At 40.3% G+C, this 23,567-nt stretch overlaps 1 protein-coding gene across 1 annotated transcript in view; it reads right to left on the bottom strand.

Annotated features, from left to right (window-relative positions):
- Positions 1 to 6,957, bottom strand: part of CMTM8 (CKLF like MARVEL transmembrane domain containing 8) — a 34,506-nt gene extending 27,549 nt beyond the window's left edge. The window contains exon 1 of the mRNA XM_062496576.1: positions 6,790 to 6,957. Coding sequence (XP_062352560.1) covers positions 6,790 to 6,957 — 168 coding nt within the window. The remainder of the gene's footprint in view (positions 1 to 6,789) is intronic.
- Positions 6,958 to 23,567: the final 16,610 nt, after the last annotated feature.

Here is a 23,567-nt window from a genome sequence, read left to right as displayed (position 1 = left end):
ACACACATATATGCATATTTACCTACATGACCATTATAAACTGAATATATGGCACTGTCATTCCCAGAAGAGAACAGGAAAGAACAGTAGGCTGAATGAGAAGGCAATCAAACAGGAAAAACACACCATCATTCCTTCCACACTGCCCATTCTGAAGGGCTCAGAGTCCCCAAGAGAATTTTTCTGTGGTTTTGAGAATTCAACTTTTAACAAGAATCTTTGAGGCGCGGCTGCTCCAACCCTGCCTGTTGGTGCTACACAGGTGATTCAGCACACAGAACAGAGCAGACACATCAGCGGGCTCCCCAGGTACACAGGAGTGCTCCCATCCAAAGGGCAGGGAGTGTAAGGCATCTGCTTTTTCTCTAGAAGTAGCATTTTGTTAATGGACTCAGAAACCCGGGGGGCACTAATGGTTTTGCAAGAATTCGATGTGACTATAGACAACTTCTTTCTGTGTCCTTTTCCTGCTCGCATTCTTATTCCACTGCCAACAAATACACCTCTTCATCATTCACTGCATGGAAGGCAGGGTTTTTTTAAACAGGCATACACTACTTCAAGATCCTCTAATCTGAGGTCCTAACAGTGTATAATAAATAATTCCAAACAGAAATCAGGAATGACAGTGCAGAAAGAGGGAAAAAAATCCCAACTGATCAACAAATAACCACAAAGAAAAGAGACACAGACAAGTTCTAAGATCTGAATTCATTTTAGGAAAAAAATGCACCATCAGGTGTCTCCATCATTACCAGGTATCTCACAGTACCACTGTCTTCCCATAGTATGATAACCAGAGATCTGTGACTCCTGTGCATATCTGGAAAAAGGCAATTTTCAGAAATGCAGTCACAGTCTCTTTGCAACTACATCAGCAGCCTTTGTCCTCAGACCATGATGGTCACCTCAGCATTTACCCTCATGACTCACATCCAGTGATAGCATCATGCTAAAGCTAAGCACCTGGGAAGCTCTGCCTATTCCATTAGGAATAATGGGAGGACTGCACATTTCACTACCATACAGACACTGGCCACTGAAGCCCAAAAAGATTATTTAGAATTAAGTTTGTGCACATAAGAATTTTTGCAGGCACAAAAGGAGAAAAAAAAAATAATTCTAGAGTTCGGGAGGTGAGGAGGTAGAAGGATTTATATTATATTCACTATCCACCCAACAACAAAGAAGATGTTTATGTATGACTTTAAAGCATTCTTCTCATGAAGAGATAATGACATTTTATACATGCTGTACCTTGACTCTGACATATTGAGAATATTTTGCATTTTTGACCTTTGGTAAAATATCTTTGTTCAGTTTAAGAGGCATCTTCACCCTTTTACCACTTTAGCCCTAACACTGTTTCTATCATCACTTGGAGCATGTTCAAAAGGTTCTGTTTTCTTGTGTCCCCCAAACAGTTCTCTCTTCCCAAGGAAACACCCTGATCTTGTCCAGGAAGCCAAAAACCTTACAGGAAACAGAACTTTAAATAACTATATGATCCTAGAGGAAGATGGAAATCATATAGATGTGTGTATTCAGTACACTAAGGATAGCTAGGGATTAGCAGTGGAACAACATCACCTAAAAAAGGCAGAACTGAAACCTGACTTCAGCAAGAGTTTTGTCTGATCATGACCAAAGGAGAGAGCTGAGATTTTATACTGTGTGTTTTCTTATTCATGCATAGGAACATGAAGCAGCTGAATGAAGTAACTGACTAGTCACTACAGGACTTAGTTTTTTTCCATTTAGTAATTCTAAGTGAATAATATTAAGATCATGCTTGTGTACATCTCCTCTAGGCAAAGCACTTGTTCAACATGTCAGGAGGTAGCTCAGTGCTGTCAGCTACTTGCAAGCAGACACACTATGACTGGAGTAAAAAAAAAAAAAAAAAATCACATTATAAGAAAAAAGAAAAAAATCTCTGCTGTTCCTGAAAGAAGAGAAAGTCTTGCTGCTCCTCAGGAAAGCAAAGGGGCTCTTTGGAACTCCCTCCAAGCTTCTGAGCTATTCCAAGAAATGGGAGGGCAGAATAAGGATGATATATGTACATAAAACTTTGAACTGCAGTCAGAGAGGGCATAAGACTAAAAGAAAAAGCTAAATGCAAAGAGAGTTTTAAGTACAACTTTTATATTTAAGCTTTCTCACAGTAGATCATCCCCCTGTACTACTTCTATTTTTCTTAACATTCATATTACTTTATTGCTGACTTAATTCAACACTTGAATATCTGTAGATGAGTTTGATGCATCTCTCAGGAAAAAGGTGAAAAGTCTATTGAACAAATACTTGCACATTTCCAGTTGTTCTGGTTTTGACAGCCTCAATATCTTAGATCTGACATAACTTTCGAGATCTATTTAATATTCTGAGAGTTACCTGTCTACTAGAATAAACAAAGTCAACAATATTTCCTTTATTAATTAAACTTTGAAAGGTCTAACATTTGAAGAAGAATAATGAACCAGTGATCAAAATTATTTTTATTGTCCAGAAACATAAATTTGAATGCAATTCTATTTCAAGTATTTATTTTATTCTGGGCATTTCAAAGAATATGTGCATAGAACAGCATAAAGAAATGCAACTATAATTACAAATTACTAAAATTTATACCATAACAAGATCTCATGTGCAGCAGCAGCAGCATAACAACCTTCTAAACCTTTCCAAGCTATATAAGTATTTGTTTTTCTCAAGGTCAAATAGCCATCACAAGCCTTAAAAACAGTAGTGCAAGTTTTACAAGAGACTCCAACCAGCAACACACTGGTGTGAAGCACCAATCTTAAGAAATCAATGTCATCCTGCTAGAGAGTAAATATTTTTATAACTACATCCATAGCAACCACAAAACTCTCCACTTCCCCAAAGTGATCCATAATGCTTGACTTGAGAAGTTGATTTAAAGCTCTGAGAAGGTATCACTGGCCATCATTTTTCTTGGCCATAAAAGTCCCAGGGAGATAAACGTAGCTTTTCTAGGCCATAATTTTACAGAAAAAAAACACTCAAAAGATATCTCTAGAAATTGCTATACTTGCTCATTTTGAAACTGTAAATCCTCCAGGGGGATTGGTGGTGCTACACTGCAGGAATCGGTATCAATTCTTTTATATTATGTATTTTTACTTCAGTGTCAACCCAGGCAATTGACATCTTATTTTCTCATTTAAAGACATTCTGTAACACCACTTACATCTTCTATACTACTTTACACCAATGGATCTCAGTGCCTTACAGAGATTTGTAGATATAGTCCATGAATGGATGAGAATGCTGAGAAGTTAGAGAGATGCAGATAAATTAACTTGGAGTAGTCAATGGCCAACTAAGGCCAGTAAATTCAAGTTTCCAGAGTCAGAAGCCCCTGCCCAGCAAGCACCACTACTTCTGTGTAGAAACGCTTGGGACACTTCCATGCACCAAAGTTATGTTTCACTCCAGTTTCAAAAGACTTCTCAGAAACTCAGTAGCATTTTCTGTTTTGCTCCTTCAACTGAAATAAACTGACCCCAGTTCTTTCCAAGAGAGTGGCAGGAAGCCTTGAACCTGCTTTGGTCATGGAGGCAGATTTAAGACAGTGGAAATCTGTCAGCACCAGGTAATTTAGCCTACACTTCAGGCTGCATTTCTGAGTTCATTCATGCTAGATGTGTGCAGTGCTAGACCAAAAGGCATTACAGAATTAAGCCGAACCAGGTTTGGGTACATAATTCTATTACTGCCAAATAGGCACAGTCAGCCTCATTCCACATTTACACAGGCTCTAAAGCAGCTACATAAAGGACAGATAATACCTGATCCATCATAAAACCTGTCTTTATAAAGCTAACTCATTCTGAACAAATTTGAAACAGCAGACTGAGTTAATAGCAGACCAGTGCTTCACAGGACTACAAAGAATCTCTTAGCAGGAACTGTTCAGCTGAATTTACTGTTCCATTAAACCACAGTCTCAGTACAGATGTAGGCTGGTTACCAGGACACATGGAACTCCACATAGCAGTTAATTCATCTTCACAATATGCAAATTAGAGAAGCAGGAGCAAAATCTGCTTAATTTCATTAAAGATCCTTCATTTAAGGGGCTGGAATATTTCATTTATGTGGCAACTTTCTGCTTTTCCATTCTCTTTGGTCAAAGAATAACAGAGATTTGCCCTTTGCCTACACAGAGAAGAGAGCTCCAGTTTCAGAGTCAGGAGACACAGACTGCACCCTCTTGATGCATGCACATTGCTGACTGACAGAAGCAATAATCAAATATTTATGCAGCCCCACAGTGCAAACTCTCAGAGCATTTAGCACCATTGTTTAATGCCCCTAGCTCAGCTTTAACACGGACATGGGATCTGGCAGATGAGTAGCTGCACTGACAGCAGATATTACTAAAAAAAGTCTTTTTCCCTATCCATGTCACAGGTGTCCCACAGAAGGGGCACCAGAAACAAAGAGATGCTCCTACCACAGCAGCTGTTCTTTAGAGCTCAGTACTTAGACTGGAAAAGATCTACCAGGCTGCAAACTCCTGAGACTGAATTATATGCTGGTCTTATTTACAGGTTTGCAAATCCTTAGCAGAAGCATCACACTATAACCTGGGGGATCAGTACTGAGGGTCAGAAATATCCTGAAGGGTCAACTGGTGCAGGCAAGGCACAACAATAAGACCAGGCTGATTTAGGGTACACAACTGCAATACTGCTGAATATGCACAGCAAGTTTTGAAATAGAGATCTTGGGGTCTCTAGTCATGTTCTGTTAAAGCACATTACCTTACAGAAAAAAAAAAAACCAAAAAACAAACAACAACAACAAACCCCCCCCAAAAAAAACAAACCAACCGCCCCCCCCAAAAAAAATTACCAAACTGATAGATAACCAAATCCCAATGCCAAATATATATATATATTTTCCATATAAAGGTCTTCACTAATATGTTTTTTTTAAATTTCACAGAAGAAAAAGCTATTCTAGTTGCTTTAAAATAAGTGGAGTTAAGAACCAGAAGTATTTCCTTAAAGGCACTATCTATCAGTACTCTACTTCTGTAGGACCTGCGCTACAACTTTCCATTTTATATCAGAACTGTACTCTGTTCTCTCAAATATACCATCACAAATCAGTAAAAGATAATCTGCATTAAAGACTTCTATTAGCTCCTTTAAGTTGGCCTGCTCATTGTCACATTTTACAATTATTCCAGGAGTTAGGAACAGCTGAGAGGAAACAAAATTACCGTAAAAAGCCTCATCACTGTTTAGAAAGGTAAGCTGCACACCACCACGTGTCAACACAAACTAGAAGGCACCTTTCCAACAAAGAGTAAGCAAGAGCCTGTCCATGCCCTGTGGCCATGCAGCTCAACATGAGTGCAGCTGATCCAGTATTCACAGCCAGGATGAATATATGACATTCCAGCAGGGCTCCAGAAAAGCCTTGGGCACCTCTCTAACAATCTACAGTGGGATCACTCTTCAGATAAAGTTTGAGAAAGGTACATAACTCTGTTGTAATTACTAACTGAAAAAGAGTGGGAAAGAAAGCAGCTATTCTTTCAAAAACTTGTTTATTCACAAATCTACCATAGCTTTGACAGTGAAGCATCTCCTGTGTTTAACAGACAAAACAAGCCTACAATCACCTATCTGCTAGAGATCAACAGAATTCCCAAGGACACTGGCACACAGGGTACCAGCTGGTAGCAGGCTCTGACTTCACAGCCTCATCACTATTGGCCTGCACAGGAATCTGCAGTGTGCAATCTCTTTACATCAATGTACATCCACTTTCCAATGGCACTGCTCCTGCCAGAGGTCCTACATCACACATCAGCCTGAAGCTTGGCCTGGTTATTTTAACTTTGAAGTCAGCAAAACCAACAGTCATTCCACTGCTCTGGTGAAGCACGATGTTTTCAAGCCCTGAAAACAAATGTGGTCTGATAAGTTAATCCTTGAAGCTTCAACACAACGAAAAACCTTACACAGGAAACCCAAAGAGTTAGCTGGGGCAGCCAGCTTTTTAAGACCCTTAATTATTAGTAGTGTAGATAAGTGGAATTAAACACAGCATCTTTAAGGGGAGATGCTGAGTATCTGTTGCTCAACACACTGAGGGCACACAGGCATGCAGAGGGATCCTCGCGTTGTGCTGTTCACCACCTACCAAGGCAAGTGACCGAATTTAGCACTGTCTGGCCCTCTGTATGCTCGTTTGCACCTTATGGACTACCTGCAAAAAACAAATTCACTACCAAACCCAAAAGGTGTCAGTTCATCTTCCACTCTGCACAGGTGTATCTAAGCACTAAGAGCGTAAGGAAATATTTTTTATTGACTTAAGAAACAAAGATAAGTTGTTTAATCAACTTTCACATCATGACTATTCTTGCGCTATAGAGTGCGAAGCATACACAACCAACGTGATTACAGAAAAGTCTCCAAAACTCAGTTCCCGGTCTGCCAAAATTCCTCTTTCCGCTACGGGACGGGAAGATCCCGCAGACACCGCGGGAGGCTGAATAGACCGCGTGTGCCCTGCGCTACTTTTCCAGCTGTCGACAGTTCCCAGGCGGGACTTCGGTGTCCCCGCCGTAGAGCCGCTCTTGCTTCCGTGGGCTCGCCCTTAAACCCCGCTCTTCACCGGCGGGCGCGGACCCTCGGCAGCCGCTCCGGGCGGTGCGCGGAGGGGAGAGCCCCAACCCCTCCTCACCCCAGGGCCGGCCGAGCCTCCCCCGCCCCTCCGCGCCCCCCGCCCCGGGGCACTCACAATCTCGGTCACCATGAGGAGCCCGGGCACGGTGCGCAGGAACTCCCTGTCGTAGGCGAGGGTGCTGGAGCTGGCCGACAGGTTGGCGGTGAAGGAGCTGCTGGTGGTGGTGACCGTGTGCGAGCGCGGGCGCGGCGGCTGCTCCTGAGGCGGCGCGGGCGGCTCCATGGCCGGCGCGGCTGTCGCCGGACGGGCGGCGGGGAGGCTCGGCCGCTCGCCGCTTTGTGTGGCCCCGGCGCCGCGGGCAGCCCCCGCCTGGGCTCGGGGGAGGAGGAGGAGGAGGGCGCTCGGCGGCCGGGCACGGGCGGGGAGGGGAGGCGGGTCCGGAGCGGGGCCGCCCGCCCCGCAGACCGCCCGGCCCTCCCGCCGCTGCCCCCGGGGTGGGGGGTGGAGGGAACCCGGCGCTGCTGGAGCGAGACATAAGCGGATCCCCTCTCAAAGCCGTCTCCCGACCTGCCGGACTTTTATACACTTGGGATCCCGTCTGCCTCCAGTGCAGCCGAGGAGCCGAGCCGAGCCACCGCTGTCAGTGCCACAGCCCCAAGGGCGAGCAGGGTTTGGGGGCGTTCATCCGTCCAGGCTGTCACCCCCGGCTCCACGGGCAGCATACGCTGGCAGGAGCCGTGCTGGTGCTGCAGGTGGCCGTCCCCACCGGCTGCCATCCCCTGGGGGAGGAACCACCGCCAAGTGCCGCGAGCCGGGAACAAGAGTCAAGGAGATAGCACAGCCCTCTGCCGAATAACCAAGAGACCGAGCAACGCAAAAGCCGTACAAGTCGCTGGAAATGTAAAATATGTAGTCGTTATTGGCCTACTACCTGGCAGTGTTGAGCTGTAACTTAACCTGTATTTTCCAGTACTCCAGTCTGAAGTGTCATCTTCAAAAACAAACAAACAAACAAAAAAAAACAAATCCAAACATTTCTCAATCTTTTAGTTTCAACAATAAGCAAGCAGGTTATAGTTATTTTCAATGTTCAGGAACTCCAATTAGCAAAGGATTTGCATGTGGCCGTTCAGTAAAAATAAAGTGTTTTCCATATGTCTGGTGGCTATTGTCCTCAAATTGTTTACTGCTGCTCTCCTACTGGATAACAAAGGCTGGGTTTTGTGGTATTACCTTTCAGCAAGGGATTGAAGCAGCTGGGGATGGAGGAGGAGGAGTATGGGAGAGTCTCTCCCAGAAATACAGGAAACATGAATTACCCAAAGGAACTGTTCTTATGCATTATTGTGCCTCTGCTCACAGTGTAAATGTGTCACAATACAGGCTCCATGGGCTTCTTGGAATGCCTATCTTGGCTCAGGCTCTGTAGAGCCTTCATACCCTCTAAACTCTGACTAGGAAAAGAAGTAAACTCTGATTAGGAAAAAATATGCAATTTGGTGAAGCCTTTCAATGTAAATGTTTTAGAGACAGGGACACGGGTGACTTTTTATTTAAGATAGCAGAAGAAATGTGGCAGAGTTTTGCAAACATGAACTGCAGGTCATCAGAACACGATGCCTGTCACTTGACACGATAAGATATACAGATAGCTTTTCTTTTTTTAAGCCACAATTTTTTTGTGCTCATATTTTATCCCTTCCTATTAAATAAGAGTTGATATTTTAAAGGAACTGAACACACCTGTGGACTGGTTTGTTTGGAGGCCTGCTTCAACTGGCTTGCAAGTAAAAAGTACTTTATCTGATTGTTCAGCACTGCCAAGGCTCTCTCCAATGCTGGAGCTACTTTGCCATGCCCCTGTTGCTGTTTGTGAGGATCCATTGTAACAACACTGATTTTCCCCTCTGAGAGATTCCTGTCTTTTTAGTTTTGCACCTAGAAGATCAGTAGGTAAAAGTAAGGAAATGTGGGGCTAAAATTCATGCCACTATCAAAATTAACACTAATTTCAAAGTTGTTTGAGCCATTCACATCACTTTCCCTTTGAGAGCTGGTTTATTTTATGCTGGGTGTATATTCTCACCATGTTTCCAGGATATTATTCAGTGGTCACAGTGTTCATGCATAATTCCAAAGCTCTTTATCTATTTTGCTCCCTAAACTCTTGAGGGTCAGTGTTGGTTTTCTTTCAACCATCAGAATCAGAGCAATAAATTCCATTGTTTTTGGTCTGCACATGTATTGTTTGAGCATCCCAGCTCCTGTAGGGGAGGAAGAAACGTAAAGTAAAAACACAGGGAACCAATTGTTTTCTGCTTCAGCTATATTAATATATTGTACGCTTTCAATGTCTGTTGTAGACGTCTAGTATCATGATTAATTCAACAAGAACTGGAGGGCTACACTTGTGGGCAATTTCTCTGAACACTGGCTGCCACTCTCACTTCCCTAGTTAGCTTATTTTTCTCCAGCAAAGATATTCAAAGAATGAGTTTCACTAAAAAAACGGGTAAACACTCCAGAAGCTTTTCTGTATCTGATATTCCTGGAAGCAAATTTCATTCTTTAACTTGACAACATAATACTTGACATTTTGAATGTTAATTGTGAGGCTCTAATTTTTTGTTTTGCATCCTTGCATTGGGGGCTAGAAGTGGAAAGCCTTCAGGGACCAGCTAAGCCTAGCTAGATTTTTTTACATGTAGATAGCATCAGAAACAGAATAATTGAATGCTGCTGCTTGAACAATCAACCTTTTATTACAGAACTACCAAGAGAGAATAAGGTGACCCATTTTCTTTATTTTAAATTAACCTTTCAAGGGAAGGATTGGCAAAGCTTTTAAACACCAGTCAAGATTGTAATGTCTTGTTTGTCAACTACTATGAGGAAGTAAATTCTGATTAGGAAAAAACATGCAATTTGGTGAATGTAAATGTTTTAGTAAAATCAGAATAGTGGATAAAAGTATTATCAGGTTTCTCAGTAAAGGGATTAGTCCTGAATGTCTCATTATCTAATTAACAGAGTCTTCCATTTAAGCTGGTTTTGTTCTCAAAGCCTGAGGTATCAACATTTTTGACATTACTGATCGAGCTCTCTAGAACTACTTTTTTAGCAACAATCTGGACAGCTGGAAGTGCTAATTAAAGTAGACTCACAGGCCCAAGGAGTGGAGCTGACTGGAATTTCCTGAACTGTTTTTCTGGTTTTGAAATACAGCTTCCCTTCCCCCTTCCCAAATCCTAGAATTTTCAAATGTCAAACTCATACAGACTTTTATTTAGGTAAGTAAAACATGTTAACATATAAAAGATGAACGAGATTTCTCAGTGGTTATTGGCAGGTTTCAGTCCAAACAAAAAACTTACTGTATTTAAACCACCTAGAAATGAGCTAAGAAAGCTAAGGGAACTTACTCTGAAGAGAGCAAGAAAGGAACTGTGCTTTCTGTGAAACCCAGGTCTCGCACAAGGAACGGGGATTTATGTCGGATGTCCAGGAGAAATGTTCTCACCCTTGACATCCTACTGTGATAATCTGAGAATGAGATATTTTCAGTTAGCATTAAATCAAGAAATGATTGGAAATTTCCTAATGGTTTCTCAGAATTACCAAAGTGTAGGCTTTGAGCTACAAAAGTATTCAAGTAAATAATTCATAACATATTTTGCCCTTTGGCAGCTTACAACCATATGGAACAGCTGATTTATACTAACCCAAACCTGAAATACTTGATTTTTACTTTGGTAATAACATGTGCCATAGGCACATGATCAATTAAGGCAAGTGTCTCTGTGTAGGAATCCATATTTCACAAAATAAAAATGGTTTTCATGACTGAGGTACTTGGATCTTCAAATGTTGCTGCAACAGAGAAAGAATAGATGAGATGCCCATATTTTCAAAATGGACATTATTTGGTAAATCCATAGAGAATCTTTGTTTGTACATGGGGTTACTGAACACAAGGCTTACTCTCTTTTGCATCTTGGGCACCTAGAATTAATGAACATAAAATCAATACCAATTCAAAAAACAATCAAAGTAATGACAGTGCATGGGATTTTATCACCAGAAGCTTGTTACTGCCCTAATGCTGGAAAAGGCAGGATTTAGCTGTACATGTTCTGTACTCCTCTTATCACAAATATTTCTTTCTTTACATGAAGTTTCCTTGAATTATATGGACAAAGTCCTGACTGTAGACACAGTCATTGTACCTGCCAGAAAGCTGTCTTACAACATATTTCATCATACAGATAATTAACTCTATGCTGGGAACAGTAATATACTGACTTTAAATTTTATTTTTCAGTTTTAAAACCCATGACACTAAGTAAACTGTGTGGTGATAGAGACTGTGCTAAGAAAAGAAAGCACAGAGTACACAAGCCATGTATTTTCTTTGCATTAGGCTTTCACCAGCTGTTTTATCTGCTCTGGGAATCTAAAGATCCCTCCCAGCCCTGCAACACAACTATGTCACTATACTGTACTAAGAAAAAACCGCTTACTTCTTTCAGAGCTGACCTCTACTTAGAACACACTGTCCCTGTACACTGAATATATACACTTAACTTCAGGGCAGAGAGCACAGCTACTCAAATTAAAGAGTTTGGAGTGACAAGTGTGAAGTCTACGTACAAATCTTCTCAGAACAAGAGTTTTAGTTTTCATGCTTTGGGGCAGGGACATCAGCTCTGCAGTGCACCTGCAAGAGCATGTCTGCATTTTATTTCCCAGGCTGCTTCCCAGCTGTTTTCAGCCATCTTGCTCTCCAGTGAGCCTGCAAGCACAGCTCTAAGCACAGCTGGTGGCTGTGCCTTTGCACACCTGCAAATCAGAGGCCTCCCAAATACTCAAGAGTGTCTGGTGTCCTGCTGTGTGAGGAAGGAGCTTATTCTGCCCCTGAGCATGTCCAGGCAGGCTGTCCCTGAGGCACACTCATAAAGACTTTCATTAGGGTCAGCAGTCCACCACAGGCCTTTAAATATTATTATGGAGCAAATACATATTAGTGATTACATCATTGAGAATATAAACTTTTCCACTGAAGACGTGCACTTTCTACTTGCTAAGGGTGGTGCTTGCCTAAGTGTTTATGTAAATCGTAGCAGGTAATGTTTATACAGCAGCCAAGCCAGTGCAAAACAGCTGGAGGAAAATATCACCTTCAATGATTATCAATGCCACGTTTGTTTTTAGATAATTAATGAAAGACTGTATAACTCTACCATGGTTTCATCACAGCACCATCCAAGTTTAAGGAGAGAGTTCACAGCCAACTCGGTTTGCTTGCAGGCTTAAATAAAATAATAAACAGTCAGCTATGTTGCTCTGCTGTGGTTGGTACAACACCATGACACAGGCCTGAGACTTAAAGTGTGCCTTATATTATCCCAAATTATGAGGAGGTGACTTGAGCTTGCTGTGTGTGTATATACACTTAGAGAAGACACGGCTGGTAGGTAAAAACCTAACCAAATACTATTGCTAGTAGTTGAAACTAGACAAATTCAGACAGAAAATAAAGTGGCTTTGTTGTTGGGGCATTTTAATTTTTTTTTTAACATAGCATGATTAGCTATTTGAAGGATTTATTAAATAAAACAGTAGACTCTCAATCATTTTAAATCTCTAATTCTAAGCTATAGGTTTATTTGAAATGTACTCTTTACCAGACTTACATTGACAAATGTTGTGGTCTTTACCATACGAAACATGACAAGAGATGACCCAAATGATTTGAGAAACCAGAGAAATTAATTTCAATTATTTCCATAAAGTGACAGTCTTGTTAACACTCTAGTCACCCAGCTGTACAGTACACATGCAGTACCAACACCTGACACATCTGGAGTGGCAGCAGAATAAAGGATCTCATGAATCTCGCTAGGTCTGAAAACTGGTAATGAAACTGCTTTACAGGGAGAATCAATTTTATGCAGAAGGACTGCAAGGTTTAAGGGTAGAAAAATTCTCATCCAGAGCAAGTTAAAAAGCCAGTGGTCTGACTGCTGAATCTGCAGAGAAAGGTGCCAGCTGACTGGGGCAAGATGCAAGAGTGTACATGCTCTGTCATAGGGGGCTGAAGTGCAGGAGAAGAGAACTGAGCCTGGCAGGGCAGTGATCTAAATCCTGGGGAACACAACAGTGGAAGGAGAAGGAAGAGAAGTGCATGCAGATGTTTTACTGCCCCTCACACTGGTTGACACAGCCTTTCTGTTAGTATGGAATAAGGACATTTGACATCTATCCATTAACAAGAGAGAAAAAATTCAACAGAAGCCACAGTACACCACACAGTGGCCTGAAATCTCCAAGCAGCTAAGCAACATAGTATTGGTATTTTCAAATCAGCAGTTTATCTTTGCATCTAGACAAGTGTCAAAAAACTTCTGTGCAACAAAGAACAAAATTACCCTGATGTTTGTATTCACAGAGCAGTCTTAGCCCTGAAACAAAACAAAACCAAAGAAACAATTCTCCCTAGTACAAAACACAGTCAAGTTCAACTCAAAGCAGGACACAGAGGTGCAGGCACCACTGTTTTAGGATATACAGAATACTACTCATGACTGTAAATCATTGGACGCTTTCATAGCATTAGTGTTACAGATATGCAAAGAACCAGCATGCAAAACTCCTAATACCTGGTAGGTCTTGTGTCAGTGCATGAAAAAATACCTGCAGTGATGCAAGGCATTTAGTGCACCCTCCAGTTCTAGCTTCACAAAAAACATCCTTTGCAAGAGGAGTTCGAAGAAACAGGAGTGAGAGAATAATGTTTGTTATGACTGCATGTATTTATGGGGAACAGAGTGTGTTTTCTGTTGCTAGCCTAATAAAACTTGGGATTTTCAAATCAGAAAGGCAAATTTATTAAATTTCTCAATTCACTTAGTTTTCTACAAGAATTGCAGGCTTTGGTCTTTGTGAGAACAGTGCCTGGTGTGAGACTATAGAACAGTCAGGGGGTGGATGATGGGCTGCCTTTTGGAGGGATTGGGATTTCCTCAGAACAATGGCTTACTCCATTTATGCCATGTCTTGAGAAAGCTTATCCTGTCAAGTCATTTATCACCCTGCTAACTAGCTACTGAGCATGGATTATGCTTCTTCCCTAGATTAGTGAGGGGAAAGAGAATTTTAGAAGAAAGGAAGGTTTTCATTTGTGGATTTGAGGAGACTGGGAGAAGAGCTGATAGGAGTTAGGATATCTAAGCTCTTTGAATGATGAGAAAAACATACCAGAAAGGATTTTTCTAACAGCTCATAGTGCAGTTAAAATAGTCTTTCTGCTGAGGGCATCCCAGGTATTTAAACTATGTGAACTGGCACAGGCCTATGGTTTGCAGTACTAGATTTGGAGTAAGTAGAGGATGCTCTCTGATAGGTATGGCTCTAATTACTGATATTGAGGTGAATGAAGTCATCATATATTTGCAAACACCTGGCTTAATGCTGTGAGACAATTACAATGCGAGATTTTTAATTATACAGATGTCCCCATACATCCCTACAATGACAAAGCTTCTTTTCCTATAAACTATGAGGTTGGCTCACTTTAATAATCAAGAGAAGTTCAGACTCCATTGGTTGTGCTGACTGCGGTGGGGGTATTTGTAAGAGCAATCTATTCCATGTAGCAATCTATTCTCTACAGAGAGAGTATTCCTCAGTCACCACGTTCTTGGCACTTACAAGAATTTGGTATCTTCTGGTAAACTTCCTTTTTGTCATGTTCACCTGGAATTGACCAATCAGTTAAGACTGTGAAGATGAGGACAGGTAGCGTGACAGCTTGACCTTCATCTCCTCAGCACATCAGAAATCTGATTTTTTATATATATATATATATACACACACACATACATACACACAGACAGGCAAGAGCATGCCTCATAGATCCTGACAACTATAAAAAAACAAGTGGTCACTAAATATATCAAATCTATGATGTTGCAAGAGCAGTGTGATTCTCTGAATATACCAATCAAATAATTACTCACTTGCCATCCTCACAGGGATTCAATCAGAGGCCCAGGAAACAAGCTGTATCAGTGTGTGCAAATGAAGGTCATTCATCAAACTACTGGGGTTTCTTTTTGCTATGATTGCTATGTCAGTGAAGGAGTAATCAGGGAGGTCATAATTTCATGATTCATTGTTCCAGCAGGCAGTGCAAGGAAAAATATTGAAGTTAACAATGATATATTTAAACCAGGTGTTACTTTGATGAAATCTCATTGGTTCCAAAGGAGGTTAAGATTTGATATTAGAAAAAATTTCTTCACTGAAAGGGTGGTCATGCATTGGAACAAACTGCCCTGGGAAATGGTGGAATCACCGTCTTAGGAAGTGTTCAAAAAACCATGCAGGTACGGCACTTCAGGACACAATTTTGTGGTGAAGATGTCGGTGCTGGGTTAACAGGTGGACTCAATGATCTTAGAGGTCTTTTCCAACCTAAATGATTCTATGATTTCTTGCATGCAAGCATTCTTCTTGCGCTAGAATACTTTTTTATGGGCTGTCTGAAATCACTAGTGAAGGTTTACTTGATGTAATTCACAAGTAAGGGAACTATTAGTAAGTGGATTACTTCAGTTCATCAGTGCTGAAATGCAGGATTTAATAAATTATCTTCATCAATAGCAATGAACAACACTGGGATACCTCAATGGGTATTTCAAGGCATCTAGCAGCAGCTGATTTATAGGTGATGTCCTCCAGCCTGCAAAAATACTCCAATGTAAAGCATGTATACTCAAAAATACTCGAATGTAAAGTAACACAGTGTAAGGCAACCAGTGATAATAAAAAAATGCATATAGAAAAGGAAAAAAAAAGCTGGTGAAAGCAACTCTACTACAAGAACAAGTATCCCATCTAGTGTTTATAAGAGCACAGAAAGGGAGCCATGAAAGGGGGCCTGTCTGAGAGGGGAACAGAGGGTTTGCAGATCCCCAGTCTCCCTCATGTGAGTGTGAGTGATATAGTTCAAGTACACCTCTGAATTTGGGGATGTGACAAAGAGGCAGGACTTGAATGACTACACCCCCAACATACCTCCTCTCTCTGTATCCCTGCCTTGAAAAAGAAACCATTATTTTCCAGTCCTTCATTAATGTGATTGAAAATAATTTTTTTAAGATGAGTGACAAAGAGAGGCACAGACTCTCCATGATCACTACACAAAGAAACTACTTTTACCCTGTGTGTGTGGTAGTGAATCCCCTGACACAAGTTGTTCTAAAAAAACCCACCAATTCATTACAATCAGTCAAGAATGATAGACTAAATCAGATGTAATAAGTTGTGCTCATTCAAAGGCAGCACAGAAAATAAAAAATTTGCCAACCCAAATCACCATCAACTCCAAACACTGAATCCATATTAAACTGAAGATCAGCTATTTCTTGAGATTTGCCAACTGGATTTCAATATATTTTACTAATCATCTCGAAACAGATAATTCCTTTGAAAGCAAAATAATCTTTCTAAATCTGTCTAGCTACACAAAGACTTGGAAATAGGTATGCCCAAGAAAACCACATTGAATAGAGATAAATCACATGTTAAGACTAATACTTCAGAACTGAAAGCAGACTTGAAAATTAAACATTTTTCCTGTTGAAGTGTCATCTGTGAATGCATTTCCTTTTTAAAAATGTGAATTTAACACACAGAAGCAGGTAGACAGCAAGCAGTCCTAGGGAATTCTGTCACTGGTTCCTTAAGGTATGTCCAGCAAGGTCAGCAATCTGAGGAATTGCCTTCTAACAGTCCAGTTGAAATGCTTGTCTCCTGACTCAAGCAGGCTGCCTTGAATAGTTTAGGTTCCCTGCTCATTCGTCATATATCATTATTATTACCATATATTATGATTACCATATAACTCCTGTAACAATACATCACATTCTCATTTTTAGTGATGTATTCAAGAAGGACTCATGTGAAGCCTGGTTACCTGCTGCAGAGTTCCCAGTCATTTTAACATAATGACTTTTAAATCAGTCTAGTCAAGCTCAGTAATTGACACCAGATACCTTGAGCTGAGCTTCTCAAGTGTTCCCATTCCATTTCCTAAAATCTGTCTGTCCATGCTCTCTGGGCCTAATTACTGTCCCAACATCACAAGAACAGAGATGTTCAAACCTTCCAATATTTGTTCACTGTTCCTTGGATGCTCTCCTGATCCAGCCCACATGCTGACATGACACACAAATGCCTCTTCAAAAGTCATGTAACCACATCCACTACTCTTCACTTTGGAAGGATTGATTACAGTAGCAATTAAAAAACAAACAAAAAAAAAACCCCAACCAAACAAACAAAAAACCCATCTACAACAGCAACAACAACAACAACGACAAAACAAACAAAAAACCAACCAACCAAAAAAAAAACCCCAAAACAATGCTGCTGGCTTTCTGACAGGGAAGAGAGCTTGGGTACAACATGCAAGTTCTCAGATGGAAGCAACCAGGAAGATTTCCAGCCCACCTATTTTAGATTAATAAAATCACATCTGGAGTCAGATGCGCCCCTGGAGTGCTCTTGCTCAATTATTTTCATTTAACCTCAACGTCTGGTGACAACAAGGCAGAGCTCCTGGCAGCATTATACTTATTTGTTTTTAAGATCACATAAAAATGTTAATAGCAAGGGTAATGGCTCCCTTGCCATTACCTAGGGCTCCTGCTTCTAGCTCTGAATCTGCAATTGCAAAAGAGGAGGAAGATAATTCCCTCAGAAATTCAAGAAGAGCATGTTGAGGAGCTTTGCTTTGAGGGCTCATCTCTGACTACTTAGTCAGACCTAATCCTGCTTAACCTAGCTCTAAGAAAAATCACAAACTGATGAGGAGGTAATCAACACTTCTGATTACTTCTCACTCATTAAACACAGTATGTGCAACCCCAAGGAAGCTGCAGCTATTTCTCTTGCCAGCCTTTCTCATGACCATCATCACACTATCATGAACTCTCATGTTGCCACAGAAAAGTGAGTGCAGTGCATATTTCCTCTGTGTAAGTTGTCTAGAATGCATGAACAGTTTATTTTTCTCATCTTCAATTTCCTTTCCTTGCCTGTAAAAACAATACATGGAATGGAAAGGGAACTTGAACAGCAATGGTTTTATCTCTATGCATTTTGATAGCACCAAGTGTGCTTGTGAAATCTCTCTTCTACTTCAGCAACCCCTAAGTTCTCTGAGGAGACATTTTTCTAGGTTTTAGTTTCAAAAGGAATGCTGCTGCACTAAGCTGTCACCATGAAGCCATGCCCGGTACAGACTGACAGGCCAAAAGGGGCTTCAATCAACCCTCAACAGCTTTGTCTTCACTCTTTCTGTATTTCAGGGCATGTTCTTGCATTACCATCTCTTGCACTGATTAAAACTGACTTGGGCTCATTCTTTATGCTCCAACAAATGCAATACTCTGCATTCTGTCCCCTCTCTTCTCCACACATAGTACATGCAAGTTAACACTTAAAACAATTTAGCTGTAGGGTTTGCAGTGCAATCCCATTCCACTCTAAGCTGATTGCTTTCAGGAAGCTAATTGTGCCTGCTAGCAAACACCTCTGCTGCTCTAGCCTTGCCCAGCCTTGTCAAGCCATCCACATTGTATTTTGGAAGAAAAGCCACACCTAGAAATTGTCATACCTGGAAACTGCACATTCCTCTGTTAAATTGTTTCAAGGAGCTGAATTACCAGTTTTTGAATGCACCTGTGAATAATGTACAGTCATTCATAAGATGGAAATAAAATTTCTGAGGGGGAAAAATTATGTAAGTGCATATAGTAACTAGGTAGACTACACCTAAGTGTAGAATACTACAGCTCCAGAGCAGGAATACATTAGAATCAACATAAGCAGCTTTTGTTACAAACCTTAAGCAGTGATGGGTTAAAGACCATTGCTAGCTACCAAAATCTTGGTGTGATCACCTGCTCTAGAGACTTAAAGCAGCCTGAGCAACTGCACCAGGAAACACTGCTAAGAAACAACTTGAGCTTCTGCTACTTTAAAACAGTCAATATATGAATAAAGATGGGAGTGGCATAAGGATTAAACACAAGAGTATGAAAGTTTGGAAGACCTTATTCCACTTAACCTCTCTGCTGGACATCAGACTTTAAGACAACATGTGCTAAATGCACATGGCAGTATGCTGATCCTTTTTTCCACACTGGCTAAAGCTCTGGGTATTATGAAAGGTATTCTTTATCTATAGTTCCCTACAGCCTGAAAAAAATGCAGATGAAGAAAACAGGAGGGTAAGACTAAACAAAGACAAGGGAAGACTGGCATGACTAAATGCTACTGCAATTATCACCTAGCTTGAAGCTTGAATAAAATGCTATTGATGACACCTACATTAAATTTATAAAAGCCCAGAAAGAACAAAATACCCAAAGCATCTCTGTCACATTCCATTGCAAATCTACACAGTAAATGGGAGTTAGAAAAAAATATAGGGAGTTAGAAAAAAATATAAATTTGATTTAAAAATACTGCTAAAAATACCTCTATAAAACCTGGGCTTTAATCCAAAGCACAATCACAGCCAGGGCTTGTTCTGCTTAGCTATCACAGTACAGAGCAGCTTGCTTTGTGCTCACTTTGCTTTCAAGTATTTAGAGCCTCCTAAAGCATGAATCACAATACATGTAGGTTTATTTCTTGATGCAACAATACAGGGAGTGGGTACCACAAAAAAAGAACACCATGTTTAAAAAAAAATATATATAAAAAAGCCTCACAGTCCCAAGCAGCTGCTGTGATGCTTGACTTTGCATTTCAAATACTAGTATTTAAAATGATGTAGATCAGGAACCCAGCCAGTGCTTGCTAACAGATTTGGCTTGCTTTCCAGGTGTCTCCAGCCTTTAAATAGCAAAAGAGCAAACTAAAAATCCCCAAGGCTGTACTTTCTGAGCTTACCACATACCTGTTCAGTAATCATCAAACTGAAAGATACTCACCAAGTCCTCAAAAACAAAAACCATACAGAAAAAATCTACCACACTGAGAGCTGAAGTATGTTCCTATGACAAGAACTGGGTTTATAATAAACCTGTATTTGGTGAAAGAAAGGGCAAAGTAGTTCAATTAATGTCACTATTATTTTCACCTGAACATGAAATACACACTGTTCTTTGCAAAGGTGGCATTTCAGAGCTTCAGAAACCGGCAGCCTGGATGTGATACTGTTTCCTTGAAACAGTAGCAATGTTTTCAATTATCCCAACCTGACTTATTGCCCTCCCAGGCACTGAGGACAGGCTGGAAGAAATCTGTGTACTAGCTTCACAGCCAGACAGCTTTAAATGGATAGACAGACATTAGCTAGTGCAAAGGCAGCTGAACATTAATCCTCTTGGTAGCCTTGCTAAAATCCTGTGCAAAATTCCCAGCACCTTACAATGCTTATTTGTGCACACAAACATTCAAAAGCAAGGTAAGTAGGGATTCACCTGTGTAGATAAGCATGTGTGAGCATGGTTCACTACAACACAGCACATGTGGTGCAGCTACACAAAGATGAGAAGGAAGCTGGAATAGGCATGAAGAAAAGCTGTAGGGTAAAGGACACTACATGACTCTCATTCAGGTGAGAAAAGGAAACATGCAGTGTAGCAACAAACAGCAACACTAACATCAGAGTGCAATGTGGATTTGACTGAACAGACTCCGGCAGCTACATCCACCTAAACAATCAGGACTGCTCACACAGGTCAGAGCGGTACTTTATCATTCACTGATTGCTTCAGAATAACTTACAGGAAAAGCATACTTTTAAAATCAGTTATTCATACAGTTTCTAGTAACTTACAGAAATAATCAACAAATAGTTCCCAATGTCCCAAAAATTACCCTTCATTAAACCTAAAACAGATACTGTAAGTAACAGGTAAATATAATAAATAGGTAAATTCAATTTAGACATAGGGAACTCTGACAGAGATACTATTATGCTGGGTGTCACCCTATTATTCTCTTAAAATCTAGTTCTGCAGTTGTTTTCAGTAAGAGCAGTATTAGACTGAAAGATCAAGAGTTATCTCAAAGTCCTTACCCAAAGCAGGGATCTAAAATCAAGTTAGAATAGACTGAGAGAGAACCATGTCTCATTTAACCTAAATGCCAAACAGTTCTCCTTTGCATATGTTGGGATTGAAGGCAGATGCTCTTCTCATCCATTATTCAAAATGGAAGTGTTACCTTTCAGTGCTCAGATTTCTATCAGCTCATGGCAAATCACAGGAGAAAAATCCAGGCAACCAGGAGACAGGCAGAAAATAAATATTATTACACTTTCTAATAACATGATGTGCCACGTGTTCCAGGACATTTTATTTCAGCATTATCCAATTTCACTGCTGTGAAATCCACGTAATTCATTCATGTTACTCCAGGCTTACAATGAAGTCCATGTTGGGAACAATATGAAGAACCATCAGCACAGGCCATTGGACACTGAATTCTTGTCTGCCATATTTCTTGTACAGCCTGACTGTTACTTGCAGTCAGACAATGAGAGACACCCAGCCTGTTTGCACTGATTTAGTGAGAAAGCACCACTCCTTCAGAAGATACATAAAACAAAGGTCTCCATCATAATTCTCTTGTGATGGATTTTACTTTGCTGTTGACTCAGGCTAATTAGAATTTAAGCCCTTTTGAATGGATGTTTGAGATACTTACATATTTATTCTATTGGTTGATTTCATGCACTCTTAAAATAAATATAATTTTGAGGTAAAAGTATGACAAGAAATGACCTAATGGCTAAAATTCCATCTTAAAATTAGGAATAAAATACATCCAGGCACGTATTTGCTGGGCAACCATCTTTACTCCTCTCAGTATCTCTATGTGCAAATGATGGATTAGGACACTGCTCTTTTCATTAACTGCTCTGAAACTTTTAGTAGACGATGCGTTATTCTGGTCACCAAGAAAACCATACTTGTTTTACAGTATGATGCCTCACACTAAGTAGCAGACCCTCCTTTCCCTGGATAAACACCTGTGACACCTCTCACCCCTTTGGTTGATGTACAGACTGACAAAACTGAGCACAATGAGCTCTTGTTACTTCCTAAAGTCTTTCAACTCCAACGCTCAGCAGAAACAAACATTGTTGGATACACAGTACAGGAATCCCAGTGATACTGAAAGATCTCACTGACCATATTGTCCAACAGCTGAGGTAGTGGCTGTTGCCCTGTACTTGGGAGGGTCTTAGATGACAGGCAAGGCAAACTTGACCCCTGGGTGGAGGTTATATGTTGGGCATTTTATACCAAGCTCCTTCCCTCAATTCCAGTGGATCTACAACACATTAATCTGGTGCTGAACTATAACTATCTTCTAAATACAAGGAACCCACTGTAAGACAGGGGCATACAGAAACCTCGGGAAAGTCAGAAACGGTCAAAGAAGTAACTCCAGAGCAGGTGGAATCAGCCACTTACCGACCAGTGCCCTCCAGTGGCTCCCACAGCAACTGAAGGAACTGAGGACAAGAACCTGATTTCAGAGGTAAGAAACCACAATTGTATCACTAATAGAAAGAAAGAAAATGCTGGACACCAAATAGCTCTTTTAAAAACTTATGTTCTTGCATGGCAACCTAATATCTGCTATCATTACATATCACAACCAGAAAAACCTACATTCCATCAAGTGAATAAAATATTTATCGCAAGCCTTGTAAAATGAGACAACAGAAACCAAAATGATTCCCAAGACAAAAAATGTTTATTTGTACTAACTCTTCAAACAGGTATACATTCAACATCTCTAAACAAAATCAGTACATATGATGAGGGCAAGTTGAGTATCATTCGAATGTAATGCCTTCCTTAGTAAAGTTCATAAACCAAGAATTAGTTATCAAGAATTATTAATTTAAATTTATAAATTTATGACCCCCTTACACAGGGATTAATGTTTTCAGTAAGACTATCCCAGCACTAGGCAAAACAGAGTGTTTGCAGAGCAGACTTCTAATAATTCAGTTCCATGTCACAGTCCAGTACCATGTCACAGTGTTTTAATGAGCATTAAATATTAGTGGGGGAAAAATACCTAGTGCCAAGCCAAGTGTTCTCTAGCACTGAAAAGCAAATGCAAATAGTGAACTATCAACAGAAATTTAAATAAACTATTTTAGTTATTTTAGTTACTGAAACCTCACTTTTTTTCTGAAAAAAAGAAAATCGTAACAGACTGGAGGAAAGAATTCCATAAAAACCTTTTCTCTGGATTTGCCTTAGAATACAGGCTTCTCTACAAAACAAGAACAATTAAGATTTGAGAGTTTCAGTGGTAGAAGAAGTACTGGAATAATAAAGAAATAATTTAAAAATATATATTAATTTACCACATTTAGCTCATATAGCCCTTTATGTATCTTACAAAATGCTACTGTCCTACATACTGCATGTAAAAAAAAAGTTGACATATATATATATATATATATATATATATATATATATATATAAAATGTATATGTACACATACAAAGAAAAAGCCACCAATTTGGTATTAAAAAAACAGAACAAAACAAAGCATAAACAAACACACTGAAAGTTATGCAGTAATGAGGAGTGTATGCTCCATGTGTGCGTTAGCATAACAGTGCTTCCAACCTTAAAACATCCTCTCAAACACCTAAGCAGAGTGCTTGCGCTAAGTCAGCTCTACCAGTGATGTTCTCAATTGCCACAAATGTCTGATGTCACTTAACTTTGGTCATCTTTTATATTTAGCACTAAATCAGAAGTAAGGCAAAATAACTTTTCACATCCCTGAATATCTGAGGACATTCATGAGATCTTCCAAATATTAATTTAAAACAA

This window comes from Cinclus cinclus, chromosome 1 (genome assembly GCF_963662255.1).
Source record: "Cinclus cinclus chromosome 1, bCinCin1.1, whole genome shotgun sequence".
NCBI lineage: Eukaryota > Metazoa > Chordata > Aves > Passeriformes > Cinclidae > Cinclus > Cinclus cinclus.
Note: the sequence above shows the minus strand (reverse complement) of the source record. Positions and strands in the feature narration are given on the sequence as shown.